Source organism: Salmo salar, chromosome ssa07, assembly GCF_905237065.1.
Source record: "Salmo salar chromosome ssa07, Ssal_v3.1, whole genome shotgun sequence".
NCBI lineage: Eukaryota > Metazoa > Chordata > Actinopteri > Salmoniformes > Salmonidae > Salmo > Salmo salar.
The window spans coordinates 13,319,103-13,340,203 of record NC_059448.1 but is presented as its reverse complement, the minus strand read 5'-3'; the positions used below and the strand labels follow the sequence as shown (position 1 = coordinate 13,340,203).

The window sequence follows — 21,101 nt, the reverse complement described above, 5'->3', positions numbered from 1 at the left end:
GATCTGTGTCGGTATGTTGGGCTAGGGGGGGTGTAGTGAATGAGTGAAACCAAAACGCCAACAGAATTTCCTCTGTGGTTGCATAATGGATCCTCTAGAGGGGAGTGGGAGGGGTTGTGTGTGTGTCTGCACTGCTCTGCTCCCCCTTAATCAGCTGAAACACACTGCAGCCCAAGCCTGGACCCCCCCAGAGGCACGTGGGGAGTCAGCCATTTACCCAAGGTTTCTGTAAATGCCTCCTTTTCATGCAGATGAAGAAGGGAGGCCATAATAGGGTTGCGTAACAGCTCTGTATAGAGAATATAAATTCTGCATGCATGACTCTGTCCCACACACACACACACACACACACACACACACACTTTTTTTATATATAGGTCTGAGGTTGGAGATCACAATTTGTTAGTTGTGTGGTCCGTACACGCTGTGCAATGAGTAACCGTAATTATTTCCTCTTCTCCCTCCTAATCTCTCTACTCCACATATGCTCATAAACAATAAATACACACACACCCCTTTTCCCCCTACACACCCCTATCTCTCACCCACTCTAGTCAAGGACTTGGTGCACTGGCGAGACCCCAAGAAGTCTGGCGTGGTGTTCGGCCTGTCCCTGCTGACGCTCCTGTCCCTGGCGGCGTTCAGCGTCATCAGCGTTGTCTCCTACCTGCTCCTCGCCCTGCTCTGTGTCACCATCTCCTTCCGCATCTACAAGGCTGTCGTCCAGGCCGTGCAGAAGTCCGATGACGGACACCCCTTCAAGTAAAGCAGCACACTCCATAGGGAACCTTGTGATGCTTAACTACCAACTCTTGTATTGGTTTGGTTGTTGGAACATGAAAAAGACGGTGGTGGTAGTAGAAGTTGCTTGATAGGACACACACACAGCTGTTGTTGGCAAAATGTCTACCAGATTAGCCTAAGAAGTAGGGCCAGGAGTTTAACTCGCCACACGACCAGGAGAAACGCTATGCCCCATTTTTATAAGTTATTGCCGTTTTTAGTATGATGAATATACGTCTTCATCGTAGTATTTTTGGTCGCCAATGGGAAATTACTATCTGCTGAAAACCCTCCAAATGAAAAACAAAATGCAAAGCTCCAGCAGCATATTTGTGCTTGTCATAACCCTTGCCTGAGTTAATCATTTTATACTGGAGAGGGGGGCTTATTTCAGTTGAGCGTCACAGCCCAGCCGTACAGACTGACTAATACAATGGCTGCGTTCCAGGCTGCCTACATTGCACTTGTATCAGATGAAGTCATTTGGATGGGGTTCCTGCAATGTTGAACACTACCTCGGCATTTGCAGAGATCTGATTACGTGAACGGGGCCTAATACTCTTTACTCATGTATGCCTGAAAACAATTTTTGTAATAGAAAAAAAGACAAACTAGCAATCGCTTGAAATTTAAAGTGGCTTGGTTGGTTTAGCGACGATCTAATTAGCGCTTAGCACGTTAGCCTGAAATTACCAAATTAAACCATGCAATTTGTTATTTTAGTGATTAGCTCATAGCAGGTTAGCCTGAAATGGTCCAATGAAAGCAATTTGTTAGATTAGCATTTAGGAGTTTTGTCTGAGATCACAGCTTCATCTACCATGCTGTGGTTGGTTCTCCTCAGAGCTCTGATGGAGAAAGATGTCAGCGTTCCCCCTGAGACCTTCCGCAAGCACGTGGACGCCAGTCTGACCCACATCAACCGACTCCTAAAACAGCTGCGCAAACTCTTCCTGGTCGAGGACCTCATCGACTCCCTGAAGGTGAGTTTAGGGGTCTGTCCTGCCTGCCTGTCAGTTGTCATCCCCCCCTTCGGGTATCTGACCCTCGGTTCATGATTGATAGTGTTAGACCAGTGACTCCTTCCATAGTAGCCCTTGTGTGTTTGCGTGCATCATCTTGCATCTTACCTCGTTTAGGGTCTTGTGCTTACATACACTTGTGTGTAAATATGGACGGGACCCTAAACGAGGTATCATGCTTGACAGTCCTAAACTGACTGACGCCTTCTCATATTCCTAGGTCTCTTCCCCCTTTTAACTCTCTTCTCCTGGCGCACAATCTTTTTATAACTCGCACACACTCTGAACACTCCCTGCTGTATGTGTCTTTAATAAACCTCTCTAGCAACTCAACCCTATTGTATCCTGCAGTGTTAGTGTGACAGGGATCTATAGTCAAGTTGTCCATATGACTATGGGAGAGGGAGGGAGGGAGAGCTCCATGGTATGGCTGTGTGCATCAATCACACAGAGCAGGTGCTAAATATGCCCTGGGTTAGCACCGCAGCCAGCTAGTGGACCTAGAACTCAGCTCATGGTTAGCTATGCTGTGGAGATGGAGGGGGGGCTACTTCCAGTGTGCCAGCTCATTAGAGACCCGACATACCAACCTATCAGACCAAGACGACCTTCGCTGGTCCATTCCACCGCCGCTATGGCAGAGATGAGGCTCCTTACTGTAACTTCACTCCCAGCTTATTAAATCAACCTTGAATCCCTCTCTCTAGCTGGAGGTAGATGCTGTCCTTAACCTTAGATATAGGATCAGATTACCATACCTCCATAACCTAACCTTAGCCAACATGGGGATTAAAAAAATATTTGACCCAACAACAGTTGTCAGGGGCATATTCTCCCTAGTCATTCATACATATTGCATGTCATGGTGATGAACCGTGGATGTATTCCGTAGGGGGTGGGAATTTAGAGAACGTTCACATAGAAATGTAATGCTATTCTACATGACAGAACCATGCCTGTTCTACATTTCTGTCTGCAAGGCCCCAGGCAACCAGTGTTCTAACCAATGACTTAATGACATCATTGGCTGTAACCCGGCTTGTTTTCCTCCCAGTTGGCTGTTGTGATGTGGCTGCTGACCTACGTAGGAGCCGTCTTCAACGGCATCACCATCCTCATCCTGGGTAAGAGGCTACTGCAGCGCTGCACGGAGGCCGTGTGTATGTGTGGTGTGCAGCGTTAAACACTTTGAAATATAATAGTGGTCTATGGCGTATGAGAAGTTTTTCATGTCGGCTGGTTTGAACATGCATGAAGCCTATGAGAATGAAAGGGGGCTGTCTATTTTACTTAGTGACCTATATTTCCATCTGACCTGGTCTACGGCCAACACGCGTATTGAATAATCTTGATGGATTTATGTTTATATGGATGTGGGGCACACAGTTTGTTTTCGCTGATGCCGGAGAAATGCATAGCGGGAGTTCATACTTTGATGTTTTGTAGAATCGACAGTTTGCAAATGTCACAGCTGTTCAGGGCTTTGCCAACCTGTGAAAGACGTGTAAGGCTAATTTACTACACACTCAAATTATATATTTTTTTAAAGTATTTGTATTTATTTATTTATCTTCTGTGGTTAAAGGATTGTTGTGGACTTAGAACATCCAATTTTGTTCTATACTGAACAGAAATATAAACAACAATTTCTAAGATTTTACTGAGTTACAGTTCATATAAGGAAATCAGTCAATTGAAAAAAAATGTAGCGTGTGGATCAGAAAACCAGTCAGTATCTGGTGTGATCACCATTTGCCTCTTGCAGCGCGACACATCACTTTCGCTTAGAGCTGATCAGGCTGATTGTGGCCTGTGGAATGTTGTCCCTCTTCAATGACTGTTCCAAGTTGTTGGATATTGGCGGGAACTGGAACACGCTGTCGATCAAGAGCATCCCGAACATGCTCAATGGGTGACATGTCCGACTTAGGCCGTGCACTATCATGCTGAAACATGAGGTGATGGCGGCGGATGAATGGCACGACAATGGGCCTCCAGGATCTCTGTGCATTCAAATTGCCAGCAATAAAATGCAATTGTGTACGTTGTCTGTAGCATGTGCCTGCCAATACCATAACCCCACCACCACCATGGGGCACTCTGTTCACAACGTTGACATCAGCAAACCTCTCTCCCACACGACGCCATACACGTGGTCTGCGGTTGTGAGGCTGGTTGGATGTACTGCCAAATTCTCTAAAATGGCGTTGGAGGCGGCCTATGGTAGAGAAATTAACATTCTAATCTCTGGTAACAGCTCTGGTGGATATTCCTGCAGTCAGCATGCCAATTGCATGCTCGCTCAAAACTCTGTGGCATTGTGTTGTGACAACTGCACGTTTTAGTGGCCTTTTATTGTCCCCAGCACAAGGTGCACCTGTGTAATGATCATGCGGTTTAATCTTCTTCTTGATATGCCCCACCTGTCAGGTGGATGGATTATCATGGCAGAGGAGAAATGAGCACTAACGGATGTAAATTAGCGAGAAACAACCTTTTTGTGCGTATGGAAAATTTCTGGGTTCTTTTATTTCATGTTGCGTATTAATTGTGTGTGTGTGTGTGTGTGTGTGTGTGTGTGTGTAAAAATAAAGTGTGAATTTGAGTGAAAAAATCCAAAACCTTGAAAAATAAAACAGAACCGAATTTGGGCCCTAATAAATATGGCTAAAGTAGAATGGGTACATTTTCATGAAGAAAATGTTTCTACTTCAGCTGTCTAAAAATGTGTGGTAGTGGGAGATGTAGACTTTAAGTTAATGTAGGTCTGATTTACTTTAGTAGACTGCTATATATTTTAGCACATCAATTATGAAAAAGGGTAGATTTATGCCTATGAAAAATCTTAACTCCAATGTATTGGATTTAGCTGTACCCTGACACAAACTAGTATACTGTTGCTATCCTGAGCTACTTGTTGTGTGCATGTAAGGACCTGTACAATGCATTCGGAAAGTATTCAGACCACTTCAGTTTTTCCCACATTTTATTCTAAAATGGATTACATTGTTTTCCTCATCAATCTACACACAATACCCCATAATGACAAAGTGAAAACAGGTTTTTCAAAGTTGTTGGACATTTATATAATGTTCACTCTGACAGAGTTCCCTTGTGGAGATGGGAGATCCTTCCAGAAGGACAACCATCTCTGCAGTACTCCACCAATCAGGCCTTTATGGTAGAGGGGCCAGATGAAAGCCACTCCTCAGTAAAAGGCACATGACAGCCTGCTTGGAGTTTGCCTAAAGGACTCTCGGACCATGAAACAAGATTCTCTGGTCTGATGAAACCAAGATTGAACTCATTGGCCTGAATGTCAAGCATCACATCTGGAGGAAACCTAGCAGTGAAGCGTGGTGGTGGCAGCATCATGCTGTGGGAATGCTTTTCAGCGGCAGGGACTGGGAGACTAGTCAAGATCGAGGCAAAGATGAACAGAGCAAAGTACAGAGAGATCCTTGATGAAAACCTGCTCAAGACCTCAGAGTAGGACGAAGGTTCACCTTCCAACAGGACAACGACCCTAAGCACACAGCCAAGACAATGCAGGAGGCGCATCGGGACAAGTCTATGAATGTCCTTGAGTGGCCCAGCCAGAGCCCGGACTTGAACCCGCTTGAACGTTTCAGGAGAGACCTGAAAATAGCTGTGCTGCGACGCTCCCATACAACCTGACAGAGCTTGAGAGGATCTGCAGAGAAGAATGGGAGAAACTCTCCAAATACAGGTGTGCCAAGCTTGTAGCGTCATACTCAATATAGTAATTGCTACCAAATGTTCTTCAACCAAGTACTGAGTAAAGGGTCTGAAATACTTATGTATAGTTGAAGTCGGAAGTTTACATGCACTTAGGTTGGAGTCAATAAAACTCATTGTTCAACCACTCGCCAAAACTATAGTTTGTTAACAAGAAATTTGTAAAGTCGGTTAGGACCTCCACTTTGCATGACACAAGTAATTTTTCCACCTATTGTTGACAGATTATTTCCCTTATAATTCACTATCACAATTCCAGTGGGTTAAAAGTTTACATACACTAAGTTGACTGTGCCTTTAAACAGCTTGGAAAATTCCAGAAAATGATGTCATGGCTTTAGAAGCTTCTCATAGGCTAATTGACATAATTTGAGTCAATTGGAGGTGTGGATGTATTTAAGGCCTACCTTCAAACTCGGTGCCTCTTTGCTTGACATCATGGGAAAATCTAAAGAAATCAGCCAAGACCTCAGAAAATAAATAGTAGAGCTCCACAAGTCTGGTTCATCCTTGGGAGCAATTTCCAAAGGCCTGAAGGTACCATGTTCATCTGTACGAACAATAGTACGCAAGTATAAACACCATGGGACCACGCAGCCATCATACCGCTCAGGAAGGAGACGCGTTCTGTCTCCTAGAGATGAACGTACTTTAGTGCGAAAAGTGCAAATAAATAACAGAACAACAGCAAAGGACCTTGTGAAGATGCTGGAGGAATCGGGTAGAAAAGTATCTATAGCCATAGTAAAATGAGTCCTATATCGACATGACCTGAAAGGCCGCTCAGCAAGGAAGAAGCCACTGCTCCAAAAACTGCCATTAAAAAAAGCCAGACTATGGTTTGCAACTGCACGTAGGGACAAAGATAGTACTTTTTGGAGAAATGTCCTCTGGTTTGATGAAACAAAAATAGAACCGTTTGGCCATAATGACCATGGTTATGTTTGGAGGGAAAAGGGGGATGCTTGCAAGCCAAAGAACACCATCCTAACATGAAGCACGGGGGTGGCAGCATCATGTTGTGGGGGTGCTTTGTTGCAGGAGGGATTGGTGCACTTCATAAAATAGATGGCATCATGAGGAAGGAAAATTATGTGGATATATTGAAGCAACATCTCAAGACATCAGTCAGGAAGATAAAGCTTGGTCGCAAATGGGTCTTCCAAATGGACAATGACCCCAAGCATACTTCCAAAGTTGTGACAAAATGGCTTAAGGACAGTAAAGCCAAGGTATTGGAGTGGCCATCACAAAGCCCTGACCTCAATCCTATAGAAAATTTGCGGGCAGATCTGAAAAATTGTGTGCGAGCAAGTTGGCCTACAAACCTGACTCAGTTACACCAGCTCTGTCAGGAGGAATGGGCCGAAATTCACCCAACCTATTGTGGGAAGCTTGTGGAAGGCTACCCAAAACGTTTGACCCAAGTTAAACAATTTAAAGGCAATGCTACCAAATATTAATTGAGTGGATGTAAACTTCTGACCCACTGGGAATGTGATGAAATAAATAAAAGCTGAAATAAATCCTTTTCTAAACTATTATTCTGACATTTCACATTCTTAAAATAAAGTGGTGATCCCAACTGACCTAAGACGGGGAAACTGAGTTTAAATGTATTTGGCTAAGGTGTATGTGAACTTCCGACTTAAACTGTAAGTGGGATATTTAATCAATTTTAGAATAAGGCTAACGTAACAAAGTGGAGAAAGTTGAGGGGTCTGAATACTTTCCACATGCACTATCTGTGTAACTGCTAAATGCACAAACACTGCATGTTAATGTATGTAACTTGTAAAGTCTTTTCTCTGTGACGTTTTTTGTTGTTGTTGGACCCCAGTATGACTAGCTGTTGCCATTGGTGTCGGCTAATGGGGATCCTAAGAAATAAAACAAAAAAGGGGCCACGTTACAATTCCCAGCAAGTGGCACGGTGCATAGGGTGTTTGCCTTTCGCGCCAGCGAGCTGAGTAGCCTAAGCATTAGGGAACTTTCCATTCGGAGGGGACAGTGTAGCCATCCTCGCTATGAGCCACGTTACAATTCCCACCAAGTGGTTTAACCCTACTGGTGCGACGTGTAGGGTGTTTTGCTTTTCACGCCAGCGACCCGGGCTCTATTCCTTGCCTCTGCCGTTGGCTACAATACCAAAAGGCTAAAAGCTCTTGGTGAGGTCGCTAGGTGTAGTACTAAGGTTGTTTAGTATCCTATGTTTCATGCATGTTTAAACCAACTGGGGCAACTGGACACACTGTAAATGGGGTCAAAGGTCATAGAACGTGCTACAAAATGTATCAAACATTTTCCATTTAAAAAAAATATAAACATATATAATTAATAAAAAAAATGTAATGTTAGTTCAGTCTCACTGGACCAATTTAAGACCAAGTCCACACACTCTTACTGTGCAATTACGTCACTAAAATGCTTAGCATCGTGGTAAACTAAACGGCATTGCTTAGAATAGAAGCCCTAGACAATTGCAGTGAGACTAGAACTCCCTGTGGGTCTTGCTAGAGTGTTGTAAGCATGTCACGCTCGTTAAGTCGAGCAACACCTTGACCTTTTCCTAGATTGACAAAATGGATGATACGGTCTGAGGTCACTGGCGGCACAGACTGTGGCTCCATACGATTTGGCTCATTAGATCAGCACTACCCAATAGCCTGCTGCTTTTTCAAACACCAAATGTCAAGAATATTGCTCTAAACTCGTTTTAATGGCATCTGACACCATCCCAGTTTACTGGGTGGTAAAGCCTAATTGGTTGTTTTTGTCAGGGGATGTCTTACTAGTAAAATGGTTTGCACGGTCTACATCCCTGAAAGCAACATTATTATTGTGATAGACAGTAACTTAAAAAAAAAACACACAAAAAAATGTATAGGCCTGTGTGCCTTTAGAGGTCACAGATGCTGGTTGTTTCCTGTGTTATTCCACTGTCATTTCAATATTATATTTTTTTTGCTCTCCTCTAGCTGACATCCTCCTCTTTGCCGTACCCCCCTTCTATGAGAAGAACAAGGTGAGTCTGACCTTCTTTTTGTCTTCTGACATCATAGAAGTAGAACTTTTTTTATATATATATATTTTTTTTCTCCATTCCTTAGAGCTATGTAGACTGGAGTCATGCTGTTGAATGAATGTACCTTGAGCTAGACCTATATATGGTTCTGGATTGTCCCATGAGCATTGACAATTATGATCATTATCCTTTGGCGGGCACCAATTACTTCCACTGGGTGTGACCTCACCGGATGACCAGGCTCTTTACGAGTCGTTGGGGTGCTATTTGCGTCCTTATCAGCGTCCTATAGCACAAGGCTGATACGACATGCAAAGTCAGTTTACTGTCAGTGACAAGATGGCTTTCATTGTCCGGTTAAATAAAGTTATTCCCTTTAGATAATGATCCTGTATTGCCATAAATGAGGCCTAGATTTTTGGTAGATGTCTACATACCACCACAGACCGAGGCTGGCCCTAATACCGCACTCAATGAGCTGTATTCCGCCATAAGCAAACAGGAAAACGTCATCCAGAGACTGCACTCCTAGTACCTGGGGACTTAAATGCAGGGAAACTTAAATCAGTTTTACCTCATTTCTATCAGCATGTTAAATGTGCAACCAGAGGGCAAAAAAATCTAGTCCCCCCCCTTTACTCCACACACAGAGACGCATACAATGCTCTCCCTCAACCTCCGTTTGGCAAATCTGACCATAACTCTATCCTCCTGATAGATGCTTACAAGCAAAAATTAAAGCAGGAAGCACCAGTGACTCGGTCTATTTAAAAAATAAAAAAGAGAGAAAAAAAAGTGGTCAGATGAAGCAGATGCTAAACTACAGGACTGTTTTGCTAGCACAGACTGGAATATGTCCTGGGATTCTTCTGATGGCATTGAAGAGTACACCAGATCAGTCACTGGCTTTATCAATAAGTGCATTGAGGATGTTGTCCCCACAGTGACTATGTACATACCCCAAACAGAAGCCATGGATTACAGGCAACATTCGCACTGAGCTAAAGTGTAGAGCTGCCGCTTTCAAGGAGCGGGACTCTAACCCGGAAGCTTATAAGAAAACCCGCTATGCCCTCCGACGAACCATCAAACAGGCGAGTTGTACTACACCGGCTCCGACGCTCGTCGGATGTGGCAGGGCTCGCAAACGATTAGACTACAAAGAGAAGCACAGCCGAGAGCTGCCCAGTGACACGCGCTAAATAACTTCTATGCTCGCTTTGAGGCAAATAACACTGAAACCTGCATTAGAGCATCAGCTGTTCCGGCGACTGTGTGATCACGCACTCCGCATCCGACGTGAGTAAGACCTTTAAACAGGGCAACATTCACAAGGCCGCTGGGCCAGACGGATTACCAGGACTTGTACTCCGAGCATGCGCTGACCAACTGGAAAGTGTCTTCACTGACATTTTCAACCTCTCCCTGTTTCAACCTCTGTAATGCCTACATGTTTTAAGTAGACCACCATAGTCCCTGTGTCCAAGAACACTTGAGGTAACCTGCCTAAATGACTACCGACCCGTAGCCCTCACGTCTAAAGCCATAAAATTCTTTGAAAGGCTGGTCATGGCTCACATCATCCCAGAAACACAAGTCCTACTCCAATTTGCATACCACTCAACAGATCCTCAAATGATGCACTCCACACTGCCCTCTCCCACCTGGACAAAAGGAACACTTATGTGAGAATGCTTTTCATTGACCACAGCTCAGCGTTCAACACCATAGTGCCCTCAAAGCTCATCAATAAGCAAAGGAACCTGGGACTAAACACCTCCCTCTGCAACTGGATCCTGGACTTCCTGACGGGCTGCCCCCAGGTGGTAAGGGTAGGTAACAACACATCTGCCACGCTGATCCTCAACACGGGGGCCCCTCAGGGGTGCGTGATCAGTCCCCTCCTGTACTCCCTGTTTACTCATGACTGCACGGCCAGGCACGATCCAACACCGTCATTAAGTTTGTTGACAACACAACAGTGGTAGGCCTGATCACCAACAACAATGAGACAGCCTATAGGGAGGAGGTCAGAGACCTGGCCGTGTGGTGCCAAGACATCTCCCTCAACGTGATCAAGACAAAAGAGATGATTGTGAACTACAGGAAAAGGAGGACCAAGCACGCCCCCATTCTCACCTACGATGCTGTAGTGGCGCAGGTTGAGAGCTTCAAGTTCCTTGGCGCCCACATCACCAACAAACTAGAATGGTCGAAGCATGGGGGGATTTTCTTAACTGCATTGTTGGTTAAGGGCTTGTAAGTAAGCATTTCACTGTAAGGTCTACACCTGTTGTATTCAGCGCATGTGACAAATAACATTTGATTAAGGACAGCATTTTACTCTCCTAAACACAAACCGTGTGCAAAGTAACCATACCATGACTTACGGTATTATGGTTGTTAGCTGACTATGTGTTTTTAGCTCATGACTTCTAATTAAGCAATATGGTACAAGGAGGTGTGTTATATGGCCAATATACCACAGCTAAGGGCTGTTATGCACGACGCACCGCGGAGTGTCTGCATACAGCCCTTATTTGTGGTATATTGGCCATATAACACAAACCTCCGAGGTGCCTTATTGCAATTATAAACTGGTTACCAATGTGATTAGAGCAGTATAAATACCAGTTTTGTCATACCTGTGGTATATGGTCTGATATACCACGGCTGTCAGCCAATTAGCATTTTGCAGTTTATCATTTTGTTTGCACAACGAGACATTGTTTTATAGATCAGGTCTGTTTTGAGTGACTGTAAATGACTATAAAACTCAGTTGCCTTCCTCTCTTTCTTCCCCAGACCCAGATTGATCACTACATGGAAATCGCACGTACTCAAGTCAACACCACAATGGCCAAGTAAGTGGTCCCAACCAAGACTGTTTCAATGTACTCTTCTCTGTCTACAGGATGTCGGAGTTCAATCTACCTAAACTAACAATGTCAGTGCTGTTGTGATCATTGGTGTATTCTGATGGTTTTCATTTTGTCTATCTTTTCTCTTTCAGGCTGCAAGAGAAACTCCCTGGAGCCATCAAGCGTACGAAAGCTGAATGATTGACCCTCATACATCTTAATCACCATCCTCCTCATCACATTTATCCCATCTTAAACCCCCTGCCCTCCCCTTCTCTTTCCCTACGGTCTCCCTCCCACCTACCATCTGCACTGAACCAGCTAGGTAGAAAAACAAATCTCAAATGCTACTCAATATTCAATGTAAACGCTCAGCTTAACTACAAGAATTTAGAAAAAGAATGGCGCCTACTGCGCAGCCAGGAAACGTGTCTCTCTAACGGGAGTAGGTTTTGTTATGCTTCGGCATAACACCTGTCTTTGATGCAGGGGTCAAGTGAACTAGACTGAATCAATGGCCTGGCATTGTAGTGTAAAGTTGGGAGGGTGTAGGGAGTATCATTGACGAGTTAGGACCAGTGTTTGTTTCACAAAAAAGCAGATGTCTGTACTTTTTAACTATGCCTTTCGCTGAACATAAGTTTAAAAAAAAAAGTTTAAAAAAAGAGTTAAATGATAACCTTTTGTGGCTGGTCTTTTTCCTTTTCTCTCTGTGTGGCATTTTGTCTGGATAAACAAACAAAAAAATAGTTGGTTTTGAACCTGGTACTAGGATTTCACTGTTACTGATTGGCCTGTTATGGAGTTGTTTTCTTCACCTTAAAGGCTCGTATGTATAACATTTCTGCAATGCACTGAACTTTCTTTTCAAATCCCATGAGCAGGTTGAAATAAAAGGATTGGAACACTGAACCAGCTGTGATACTTTTGGTGTAGTTCACGCCGTTTTGATTTGTAGTCACATTTTACCAAATGCATCCAACAGGCTCTGTCTTTCTCTGCTGTGTGAAACAAGTTAGCGCTGCTTTTTAGAAAAGGGGAACTCCCTCATACAGCAGTCATAACTCATTTTGTTAAAACAACTGTTCAAGTCATCAATGTCAAAGTCTCACGTTCACCTGTTTTTATTATTATTGTTAGTGATATGATTACTTATAGGATTGCTGCTGTTGACTCCCTTTTTAGCTCTGTAAAAGGCTCCATAGTATCTTCATGGCACTTCATAACTGCTTGACTTCTCCAGTGAAACCTCTTGGAAAATGGTTGGATATGGGTTCAAAGACTGTTCGCTTTTTGTAAGGTAGTTAGCAGTATAACCGCAATGAAACGATGGTACAAGAGGTCTGGTGGGTGTTGTAGTCACAGGAGGTTGGTGACATCTTAATTGGGGAGGACGAGCTTGTAGTAATGACTGGAGCGGAATCAGTGGAATGGTATCAAACACATGGTTTCCAGGTGTTTGAGGCCATTCCATTTGTGCCGTGCCATTTTCCCCTCAGCAGCCTCCAATGCAATGGATTTGTTTTTTATTTGAATGCCATGAAGTGAATGTCATTGCATAAGCTGGAAACACATTTTCATACTTTATATATAGGCTGTATCATATAATTATTTGTGATTGCTTAAATAGTTTTGATTTCAATAAAAACCGTGGTCAACTATTTTAAGGCTACTGTTACGTCTCTGATGGCAGAGTGTCTTCGAAAGGGATTTTAAAAGCAATTTGTAGATGGAGAAATAAAATGGCTGGTTCTGCTCTTACTGTGATTGTTAATAGTCATAGACATTGTGCCCAAACAAAGTTTGCACGTCATTTTCAGAACAATCCCTCTACATGTCGCACTAAAGCTAAACGACTACTGTTGTAACAACTTCTACAATGAGCGTTGTCACATTTGCCTCTCATTACTACTCAAATGTCTGTTAACTGCTGAACGTTACCCTGTAACATTGATGGAACACTTCTCTTCATGCATGCAAACCAGTGTTTCATATTGGGCCTCAATGTTGTCAGTGGTCACACTGCCTCACATAGTTGGAGCAGCAAAGCTTCTTGGTTTCCTTGTGCATGCATGGGTGTGTATATCCAACTCCGTGACAGTTAATCCCAAGTCACTGGACACACACTACCAGCTTCAATAGAGTAAAGTCTTACTCTACCCTCCATTAACTCACGCTATTGTACTTTTGTTCTAGATGGGGTTGTTTCACACACACGTTCACCCACACACAGCTGAACGTATCCAATGTCTGTAAACCACTGTCCTTGTGATGCTGGACTAAAGGAACCTTCAGTAGCCATGATGAGGACCTCACGATGAATAGGTGTTCCAGACAGTCAGGCTTTTCTTGGTGCCTTTTCATGGAAGGAAGGCAATGCTACCTATGTTTTCAATAGATTATAATGCAGACCTCTTACTTTAGTAAGATAAATCTACATGCACATTTGAAAAAGATTCCTTGACACATTGCCTTTTTCTTTCTTGCAGTGGTGGGAGGGGTTTGGCAGGAGTGGGTTTTCTTCAGGGGGATTTGGAAGGAGTTTTTTTTTTTCTCTGGCATTCTTTGTTTTGCTTTTGACTGTGTGTTGGTAACCAACATCTCAGATCTGATAGTTATCAATGTATGACTAGTTCACATTTTGGAGCTTTGAAAAATTGTGATCCCTGTACTGATGTCAAAGTGGAATTAATAAAAAAATGTCAAGGACAAGGTTTTGGATGATTTGTTTGTCCATCTGTGGTCTGCTCTTCAACTTTTTGAAGAGTAAACATTTCAGCATGTCTGAACCGTTGGGATTAAATTGAGTCGAGATTGAAAACAATTTTGAAAAATAAGATTGGGTCCAGTCTGCACATATGGATGGTAATATGACTGGTTTTGATCAGAGGATTATACTGTAGTTATTTTAGACCAGGCCTGCATGTTGAGAGAATCATAAAGTAGTTCCTTCTTTAATAGCCATGGTAAACCCAATCAGGTATTAATGCATTCATTCACAGTATTGCTTTAGGTTATCACCAGCTGTGTCTACAAATGACCATTGAGTAGTCAGTTTTACCCCCAAACAATTATACATACCCCAGATAACCAGTCAGACAATATAATTCAGATCCCTTTTTATTACAAGGCTCATTGAGGACAGAATGCATATCAACCTTTTGCCATGTACAGGTTGAATACAGAGCAGATACTTGAGAAACAAGAAATAATTGAGGGAAGAAAATGAAATCAGTCCCTTAAAAAAAAAAAGAATTGCTTGTGTCCTCACCCAAGCTAACAAAGTACCACCAAAGGGTATTTTTAACGTGCCCCCTATACACACACTGACACAAACATACATGTAAATCATTGCAATAAACAAGGTGTATTCTTATTCAATCACTTTGCCATATTTAAATCCTTTTTTTTTTTTTACATTTTTAAGTGCTGAGTCACAAAGCTTTTTACAACCTGATTCTGTGGCCGCTCCAAGCCCAGATGGAATTATTTCACCTCTCCTTGCCCATCCACTGCATGCAAAAATGACCACTGCGTCAACTAGGGCTGTGTCTGAAAACATCTGTCGAATCCTTGCTTCCTCCATCCTTGTTTCCTCAACTCTCAAAGCGCATTAGAGAGGATCCATGGACAGAGAAAGCAAGGATTTGAAAGTTAGTAACGTTTTCACACAGCCGAAGTCAGCAACACAAGCAGCTTAGGGTAGAGGAAGTGATATTCAACACTGATGTCCCTTCCTCTCCACATAACAACTGGACAATGCTGCCATTTGGTTCTTTGAATGAGACAGTTAAGTCCATGGGTTGTAAACTCTTGTCATGGTAAGTGTAGTTTGTCGTTCACTCTCTTTTGTTGCCTGTCGTTTGTTCCAGCTGTGCACTGGACAACTTTACTTTCACTGTTGTTGGAATCCGATAGGACCATTTTAACTACAGTTGACAGTTAAATCATTAAAATTAATGACAACGCTAATTTTGACAAGCTAACAAGTGAGCACAGATGAAAAACAGACAATCCCTGAGTTGTTCTTTTTCCTGGTGGAGTGATATTTCAGAGGTCACTGAAATAAGGGCGAGTGAGGGGGTCATTTCAGAGATGGTTAATTTGGTGATTTATTTCCTGATGCTGTTGTCATTTTTTTTAATGTAGTTAATTGTTGTTCATTGTTGCATAAACCTTGTAATATGTGAGTTATTGAAATGGAAGCCTTGCATGTGAAATCTTCTATAAATAAAGCTAGAATGCTCTCATAAACTAAGTGCCTCAGCTGTAGAAGGCAATCCCTCCACAATCATGCATGACTTCAGATTCCCATGCAAAATAACATTCACGTGGCATCATTTCATTTTATCAGTGAAGTAGAAAAAATGGCCGTAATTACAAACCTTTTTGTAAAAACCACGTGTAAAAGTGCTTGTAAAAGTAAATCACAATAATTCAAACTATTTACATAGATTTTTGTGTGTGTGCAGCTTTTTTTTGCTAATAAGAGAATCAGAAATAGCTGTGGGCCATTGTAACAATAGTGCTGTGACACTGGAAAACACATGGAAGATGAGATCTTCTAATTCAAGAATGAGACAAAATCTCTGGAGGACGCCTATTTACCTCATTGTAAACAAGGAATTACCTTTTTAAATAACGGGATGTAATTGAGTCACTAAAGATGATCACATCTTTAAGTGTTGTTCATTGTCTTTAGCAATACACCTCAAACATCCTCTCATTCAATCATCTACACACCCAAATCTAGGTTTTAGTACATTTTTGGGACAGGAAGTGCTATATTGTAGGCTCGCTGAAACAATCACCAACTGTGCCAGTCACTGCACAACTCATGACAGAGCTCTACCAAGCCTTGTTTCTAACTTCCTGAGAAAGAGAGACTTGGAAAGGAAAGTGGGGTGGACAGAGAACAACCATGCCTGGCGCCCCTCGTCCTAGCGGACAAAGAGGCCAGCGGTCGTCTGTCCGAGTGCCGTGTGTCCGTGGTCTTGTGAGGAGAAACAGTCATCCGAGTGGACGAAGTGCAGGGCAGTCTTGTTGTAGCTGAGCAGGGCCTGCTGTCTCTCGTCGGGGCCGTACACCAGAGAATGAGGGTGAACCTGTTGGATGTGTCTCTTGATGGTGCTGACTTTGAGAGTGGCTAACGTTGCTCCGCACACCATACAGATCAACCCGTGTCTCCGGCAGTCATAGTCCATCAGAAACTCCATCCTCCAGCGCACCTGGTAGTTCCGCCGCTGGTCCTTGCCCGGGTAGTGGCCGTGGCGCCCCGGAGTGGCAGGCATGGTGGCGACCCCCTCCTCCTTCTTTACAGCCTTGGTGGTGGCCATCTTGGTGGTCCGGTTGTTGTTGTTGTCGGCCATCTCTCCCGCAACAGGGAGGCTGACAATGTCACTGGGGTCCACTTCTGTCAGAGGGGGGGGGGGTCAGTGAGTAAGAGGGCAGAAACCAATTGGTGAATCACTTAGTATTTCCTCTTTCCTCTAGCTACAGTCTGTCTTTTACATTGGTTGGAACTTAGAATATTTACCTTCTTTCATCTGCACGGCCGGGTTGTCTTCCGTGGGAGCCTCTTTGGTCCAGGCCTCGGCCATGGCATCCCTCTCCTCCCGAGCCAGGCTGGTGGTTTCAGGGTGGCATTCCTGGATGTGGCGGCGGAAGCTGCTCACCTTGGCCATGGGCAGGGCCTGGGAGCACACCATGCAGAAGGTGCCACGACCCTGGGGTCCGTAGGCCACCATGTAGTCCAGGCGCAGCCGCCAGGGGAAGCCCCCACGGAGACGCCTCTTCCTGGGTTGGTGGAGAGGGAGAGGGGGTATGGGAGTGGTCACCTCTGGAGCTCTACCTACGCCATCCCCGCTATCAACCATGTCCTGTATCTCGGATAACGCCTCATCGTTGTCCTCTGCATACGTGTCTGAGCCGATCTGGATGGTCTCCAGGTCATCAGAGAAGTCCACCCCAGCATCTCTCTCGTCTTTGGTGTTGGGCTCAGATTTGATGAAGTCGTTTAGAGGGTCGGATTCTGATATGGGGGATGGGGTGGGGTTGAGGAATGAGAGTTTAGTTAGGGATATAAACACTGAGAATACAAAACATTAAGAACACCTGCTCTTTCCATGACATAGACTAGGTAAATCCAGGTGAAAGCTATGATCGCTTATTGATGTCACTTGTTAAAGCGGAGGAGATGGGTTAAATAAGGATTTTTAAGCCTTGAGACATTTGAGACATGGATTGTGTATGTGTGCCATTCAGAGGGTGAATGGGCAAGACAAAAGATTTAGGTGGTTTTGAACAAGGTATGGTAGTAGGTGCCAGCTGCACCGGTGTGTGTCAAGAACTGCAACGCTGCTGGGTTTTCACGCTCAACAGTTTCCCGTGTGTATCAAGAATGCTCCACCGCCCAAAGGACATCCAGCCAACATGACAACTGTGGGAAGTATTGGAGTCAACATGGGCCAGCATCCCTGTGGAACGCTTTCGACAAATTGTAGAGTCCATGTCCTGACGTATTGAGGCTGTTCTGAGGGCAAAAGGTGCGGGGGGGGCAACTCGATATTTATTTGACCTCTATTTAAACTAGGCAAGTCAGTTAAGAACAAATTCTTATTTTCAATGACGGCCTAGGAACAGTGGGTTAACTGCCTTCTTCATGGGCAGGACGACAGATTTTTACCTTGTCAGCTTGGGGATTCGATCTTGCAAGCTTTCGGTTACAAGTCCAACTCTTTAACCACTAGGTTACCTGCCGCCCCGTATGAGGAAGGTGTTCCTAATGTTTGGTATGCTCAGTGTATATTCAAGGATATAAATGGCTATTAATCAGAGTATCAATTGTTATCAGAACAAAATCCATTTTAGATCTGTGCTACAGAAAAATATCTATGTAACTGGTTTACCTTTGTACACAGAGACATACAAATGTAACAAAAATAAATCAGTCTTACTCACTTCAAAACACACACATACAAAAGCTGATAAAACTTCCTAAAGCCACAGTGACTGAAATGAAAAGGCTGCAATGCTAGCTCACCGTTAAAAACACATTTTATTCAAGCAACTATTAAAAGCTTGACGTTTCGGCCTTCATCAATGCCCTTAATCACAACAATGACAAAGATGAAGCCACAGTTACAGAATAACTCCCTCCCTATCCTGTTACCACCCCCACGTCCTACCTCCCTCAGTCTCAGCATGTGTCTGGGCCCAGGTCTGCAGGATGCAGTGCTTCTCCTCCGAGCTGTAGACCAGCGACTGTGGGTGGATGTCAAGCACGTGGCTCTTGATGTGGTCCAGGTGGAGCGAGGGCAGCGGGCGGCCGCACACCATGCAAACCAGCCTGCCCACCTCTGCCTGGTACTCCATGAGGAACTCCTGTCGGAACCAGGCGTGGAGCGAGTCGTTCAGGTAGCGCTCCAGGGTCTTGGCAGAGGGCCCAGGGAGCTCCTCCTGCTGGAGGGGGACTGAGGGAGGGGGTGATGGGGTCGGGGACCGGGGCTGGAGTTTGGGGGACACCATACCACCAGGTTTTCCTATGAGAGGTAAAGTGGAGAGGGGATATGCAGTTTAAATGTTAACATAAATCCAAAAATATAGTATGACAATCACATAAAAAATGTAATATGTAACCATCTGTAAAAAGACAATTCAGGTTAAGATCATTGGTACAAGAGCAGCCTTTTTTCTTACGACTACATAAAGCCACTGCACAATGACATCACCCTCTTACAAGACTGTAAAAGTGGATCTTGGCAGTATGAGCATGACTGTACAACATGAACACTTAACAGACATGCTCATACTGCCACCAAGTGCAAGATCCTGAAACTCTTATCATAAAACTAGGCCATGACATTTTGTTCCATTCCAGTCTCCAGAAACCCCCACCTACCGGTGGAGTGGCGAGCACAGTCCAGCAGCTCCTCCTCCTGTCCCTGGGAGATGGCGGCCAGCCCCCCGGCCGGACAGTACAGCCTATGGCCCCCCTCCAGACTCAGGTGGCTTTCCCAGCCCGAGCGGATCACCTCCTTGTCGGCCGCGCTCCACAGCAGAGAGTCCGGGTGCTTCTGTCTAATATGCCTCTTTATGGTACTGAGTTTGAGCGTGGCCAGCGAGCTCCCACACACCATGCAGATCATGCCGTGGCGACGGGGGTCAAAGTCCATCAGGAACTCGCTGCGCCAGTACTCGTGGTAATAGCGCCGATGATCCCTGCCCGGGATGCGGCTGAGGCCGGGTCGGGAGGCACATTGGACCTTCTCTTTGCGTCCAGAGGGGCCCGGGATGGGAGAAAGGAGGAAGGGGGAGTCCGGACCCTCAGTGACACTCCAGTAGCTGGTGCCCGGGGACCAAAGGGGGGTCACCATCTCTTCCTCGTCATCATCGCCCACCTGGCCATTGGTCAGACCGTCCTTCTCTAGGAAAGAGAGAGCGCGTGAGAGAAAGAGTTAAGAGATTCACATGCAATAGGTATAGGTTATTCCTGGTCATGATGTAATGAAGCAGTACATTTCAAAGCTCTATAACGTATAATTCTAATTCTATTTCTCAGATGGCTGGTATCACATACCCCGACATTAGCAAATATATGTATTCCGTTAGAAATAAGCAGACACAAAAATTGGGGTTCATAATAAAATCGTTAATCTGAGGACAATATTCTATTTTCGCACGGAACCCCCGCCATCAGAAACCGGGCAGCGACTCCATTTAGACGAGTTAGCCGCCGCTAGTTTCCGCTGGGTGGCGACTGTGCATCACAGCAAGCAACCAGCATGGTATTTTGCCTTTGTTTATAGTGGAGCCACTGAGACAAGAGGGCCATGCTGCTAGATGGCATTGTCCGTCACACAGATTAACTGTGACAAAGGGTGGCGAGCAGACTAAGGGTCGAGTCTCCGTACTCTCGAAACAAAAACATTACAATCTTTACCTCCTGAACAGTGTCCCAAGTCACTCTGCTCTTGCGTCGCTTCCTCCTCTCCGCTTATTATTAATGAGAGAGAATCTGCCTGCTCAGCACACGGAAGGACCACAGGCTCACTCTCTCCGGTCTCTTTCTCTTCCATTACTTTGCAACGTTACACTATTTACTAATGCCTTCAATTCGCTCTGATAGACCAGGTAGGAACTGTATTTTTAGAGAATCGCTCAGCGCGCGTTTTGCAAGCTATCTAGACCATGAACGGCCACATCGCTTTTTGGGTGCCCCTCGTCCCCCCCACGCACTCAACCTGGAGCAAAGTTAACTTTTCATATATCGCCACGATATTTGGTCGGTTTTATATCCTTCTTCGGGTGTGAGCCTCTCCTGTTCATGATGAGCTATAGCGGCCTCTTGTTTGTATTTTAAGGCTCTGCTTGTCTTCAGGGTGGGGAGCCGAGCTTGGGGCCCCTGGGGCTCCTTAAGGGGCTCCTGGGTAAATTTAAAGAGACAGTAGCGGCATTCACGCAGCGACACGCACACCCAGGGGCCAGATGTGTGTAGGTTACGTTCTACTGCAAAATTAATTTGACAAACATGTTACACGTTTACCATGGTTTTGTTTTCTTACTTAAAAGACAACGGTTAATTAAATTAATATGGGGGGGGGGGGGGCTGTTGTTGAAATGTCCCCACAATGGGTGTCCATAGTCAGCCTA

At 44.6% G+C, this 21,101-nt stretch overlaps 2 protein-coding genes across 4 annotated transcripts in view; one reads left to right on the top strand and one right to left on the bottom strand.

The window, feature by feature from the left end:
* Positions 1-13,111, top strand: part of LOC106608589 (reticulon-3-A) — a 32,014-nt gene extending 18,903 nt beyond the window's left edge. For 2 of the 3 annotated variants that reach the window (XM_045721557.1, XM_045721556.1), the window contains 6 exons: positions 555-762; positions 1,628-1,766; positions 2,860-2,929; positions 8,543-8,589; positions 11,395-11,453; positions 11,603-13,111. In XM_045721557.1, the coding sequence (XP_045577513.1) occupies positions 555-762; positions 1,628-1,766; positions 2,860-2,929; positions 8,543-8,589; positions 11,395-11,453; positions 11,603-11,651 (572 nt within the window). In that variant the 3' untranslated portion in view covers positions 11,652-13,111. Of the gene's footprint in view, positions 1-554; positions 763-1,627; positions 1,767-2,859; positions 2,930-8,542; positions 8,590-11,394; positions 11,454-11,602 lie in introns of those variants that run through there. The other variant, XR_006770565.1, reaches the window with a different exon arrangement.
* Positions 13,112-14,554: 1,443 nt separating this feature from the next.
* Positions 14,555-21,048, bottom strand: LOC106608588 (zinc finger translocation-associated protein). The gene is made up of 5 exons (XM_014206615.2): positions 20,392-21,048; positions 19,351-19,875; positions 18,638-18,991; positions 16,987-17,481; positions 14,555-16,863 (listed from the first exon to the last, which is right to left on the bottom strand). The coding sequence occupies exons 1-5, from the start codon at positions 20,525-20,527 to the stop codon at positions 16,391-16,393; spliced, it is 1,983 nt and encodes a 660-aa protein (XP_014062090.1). The 5' UTR covers positions 20,528-21,048; the 3' UTR covers positions 14,555-16,390.
* Positions 21,049-21,101: the final 53 nt, after the last annotated feature.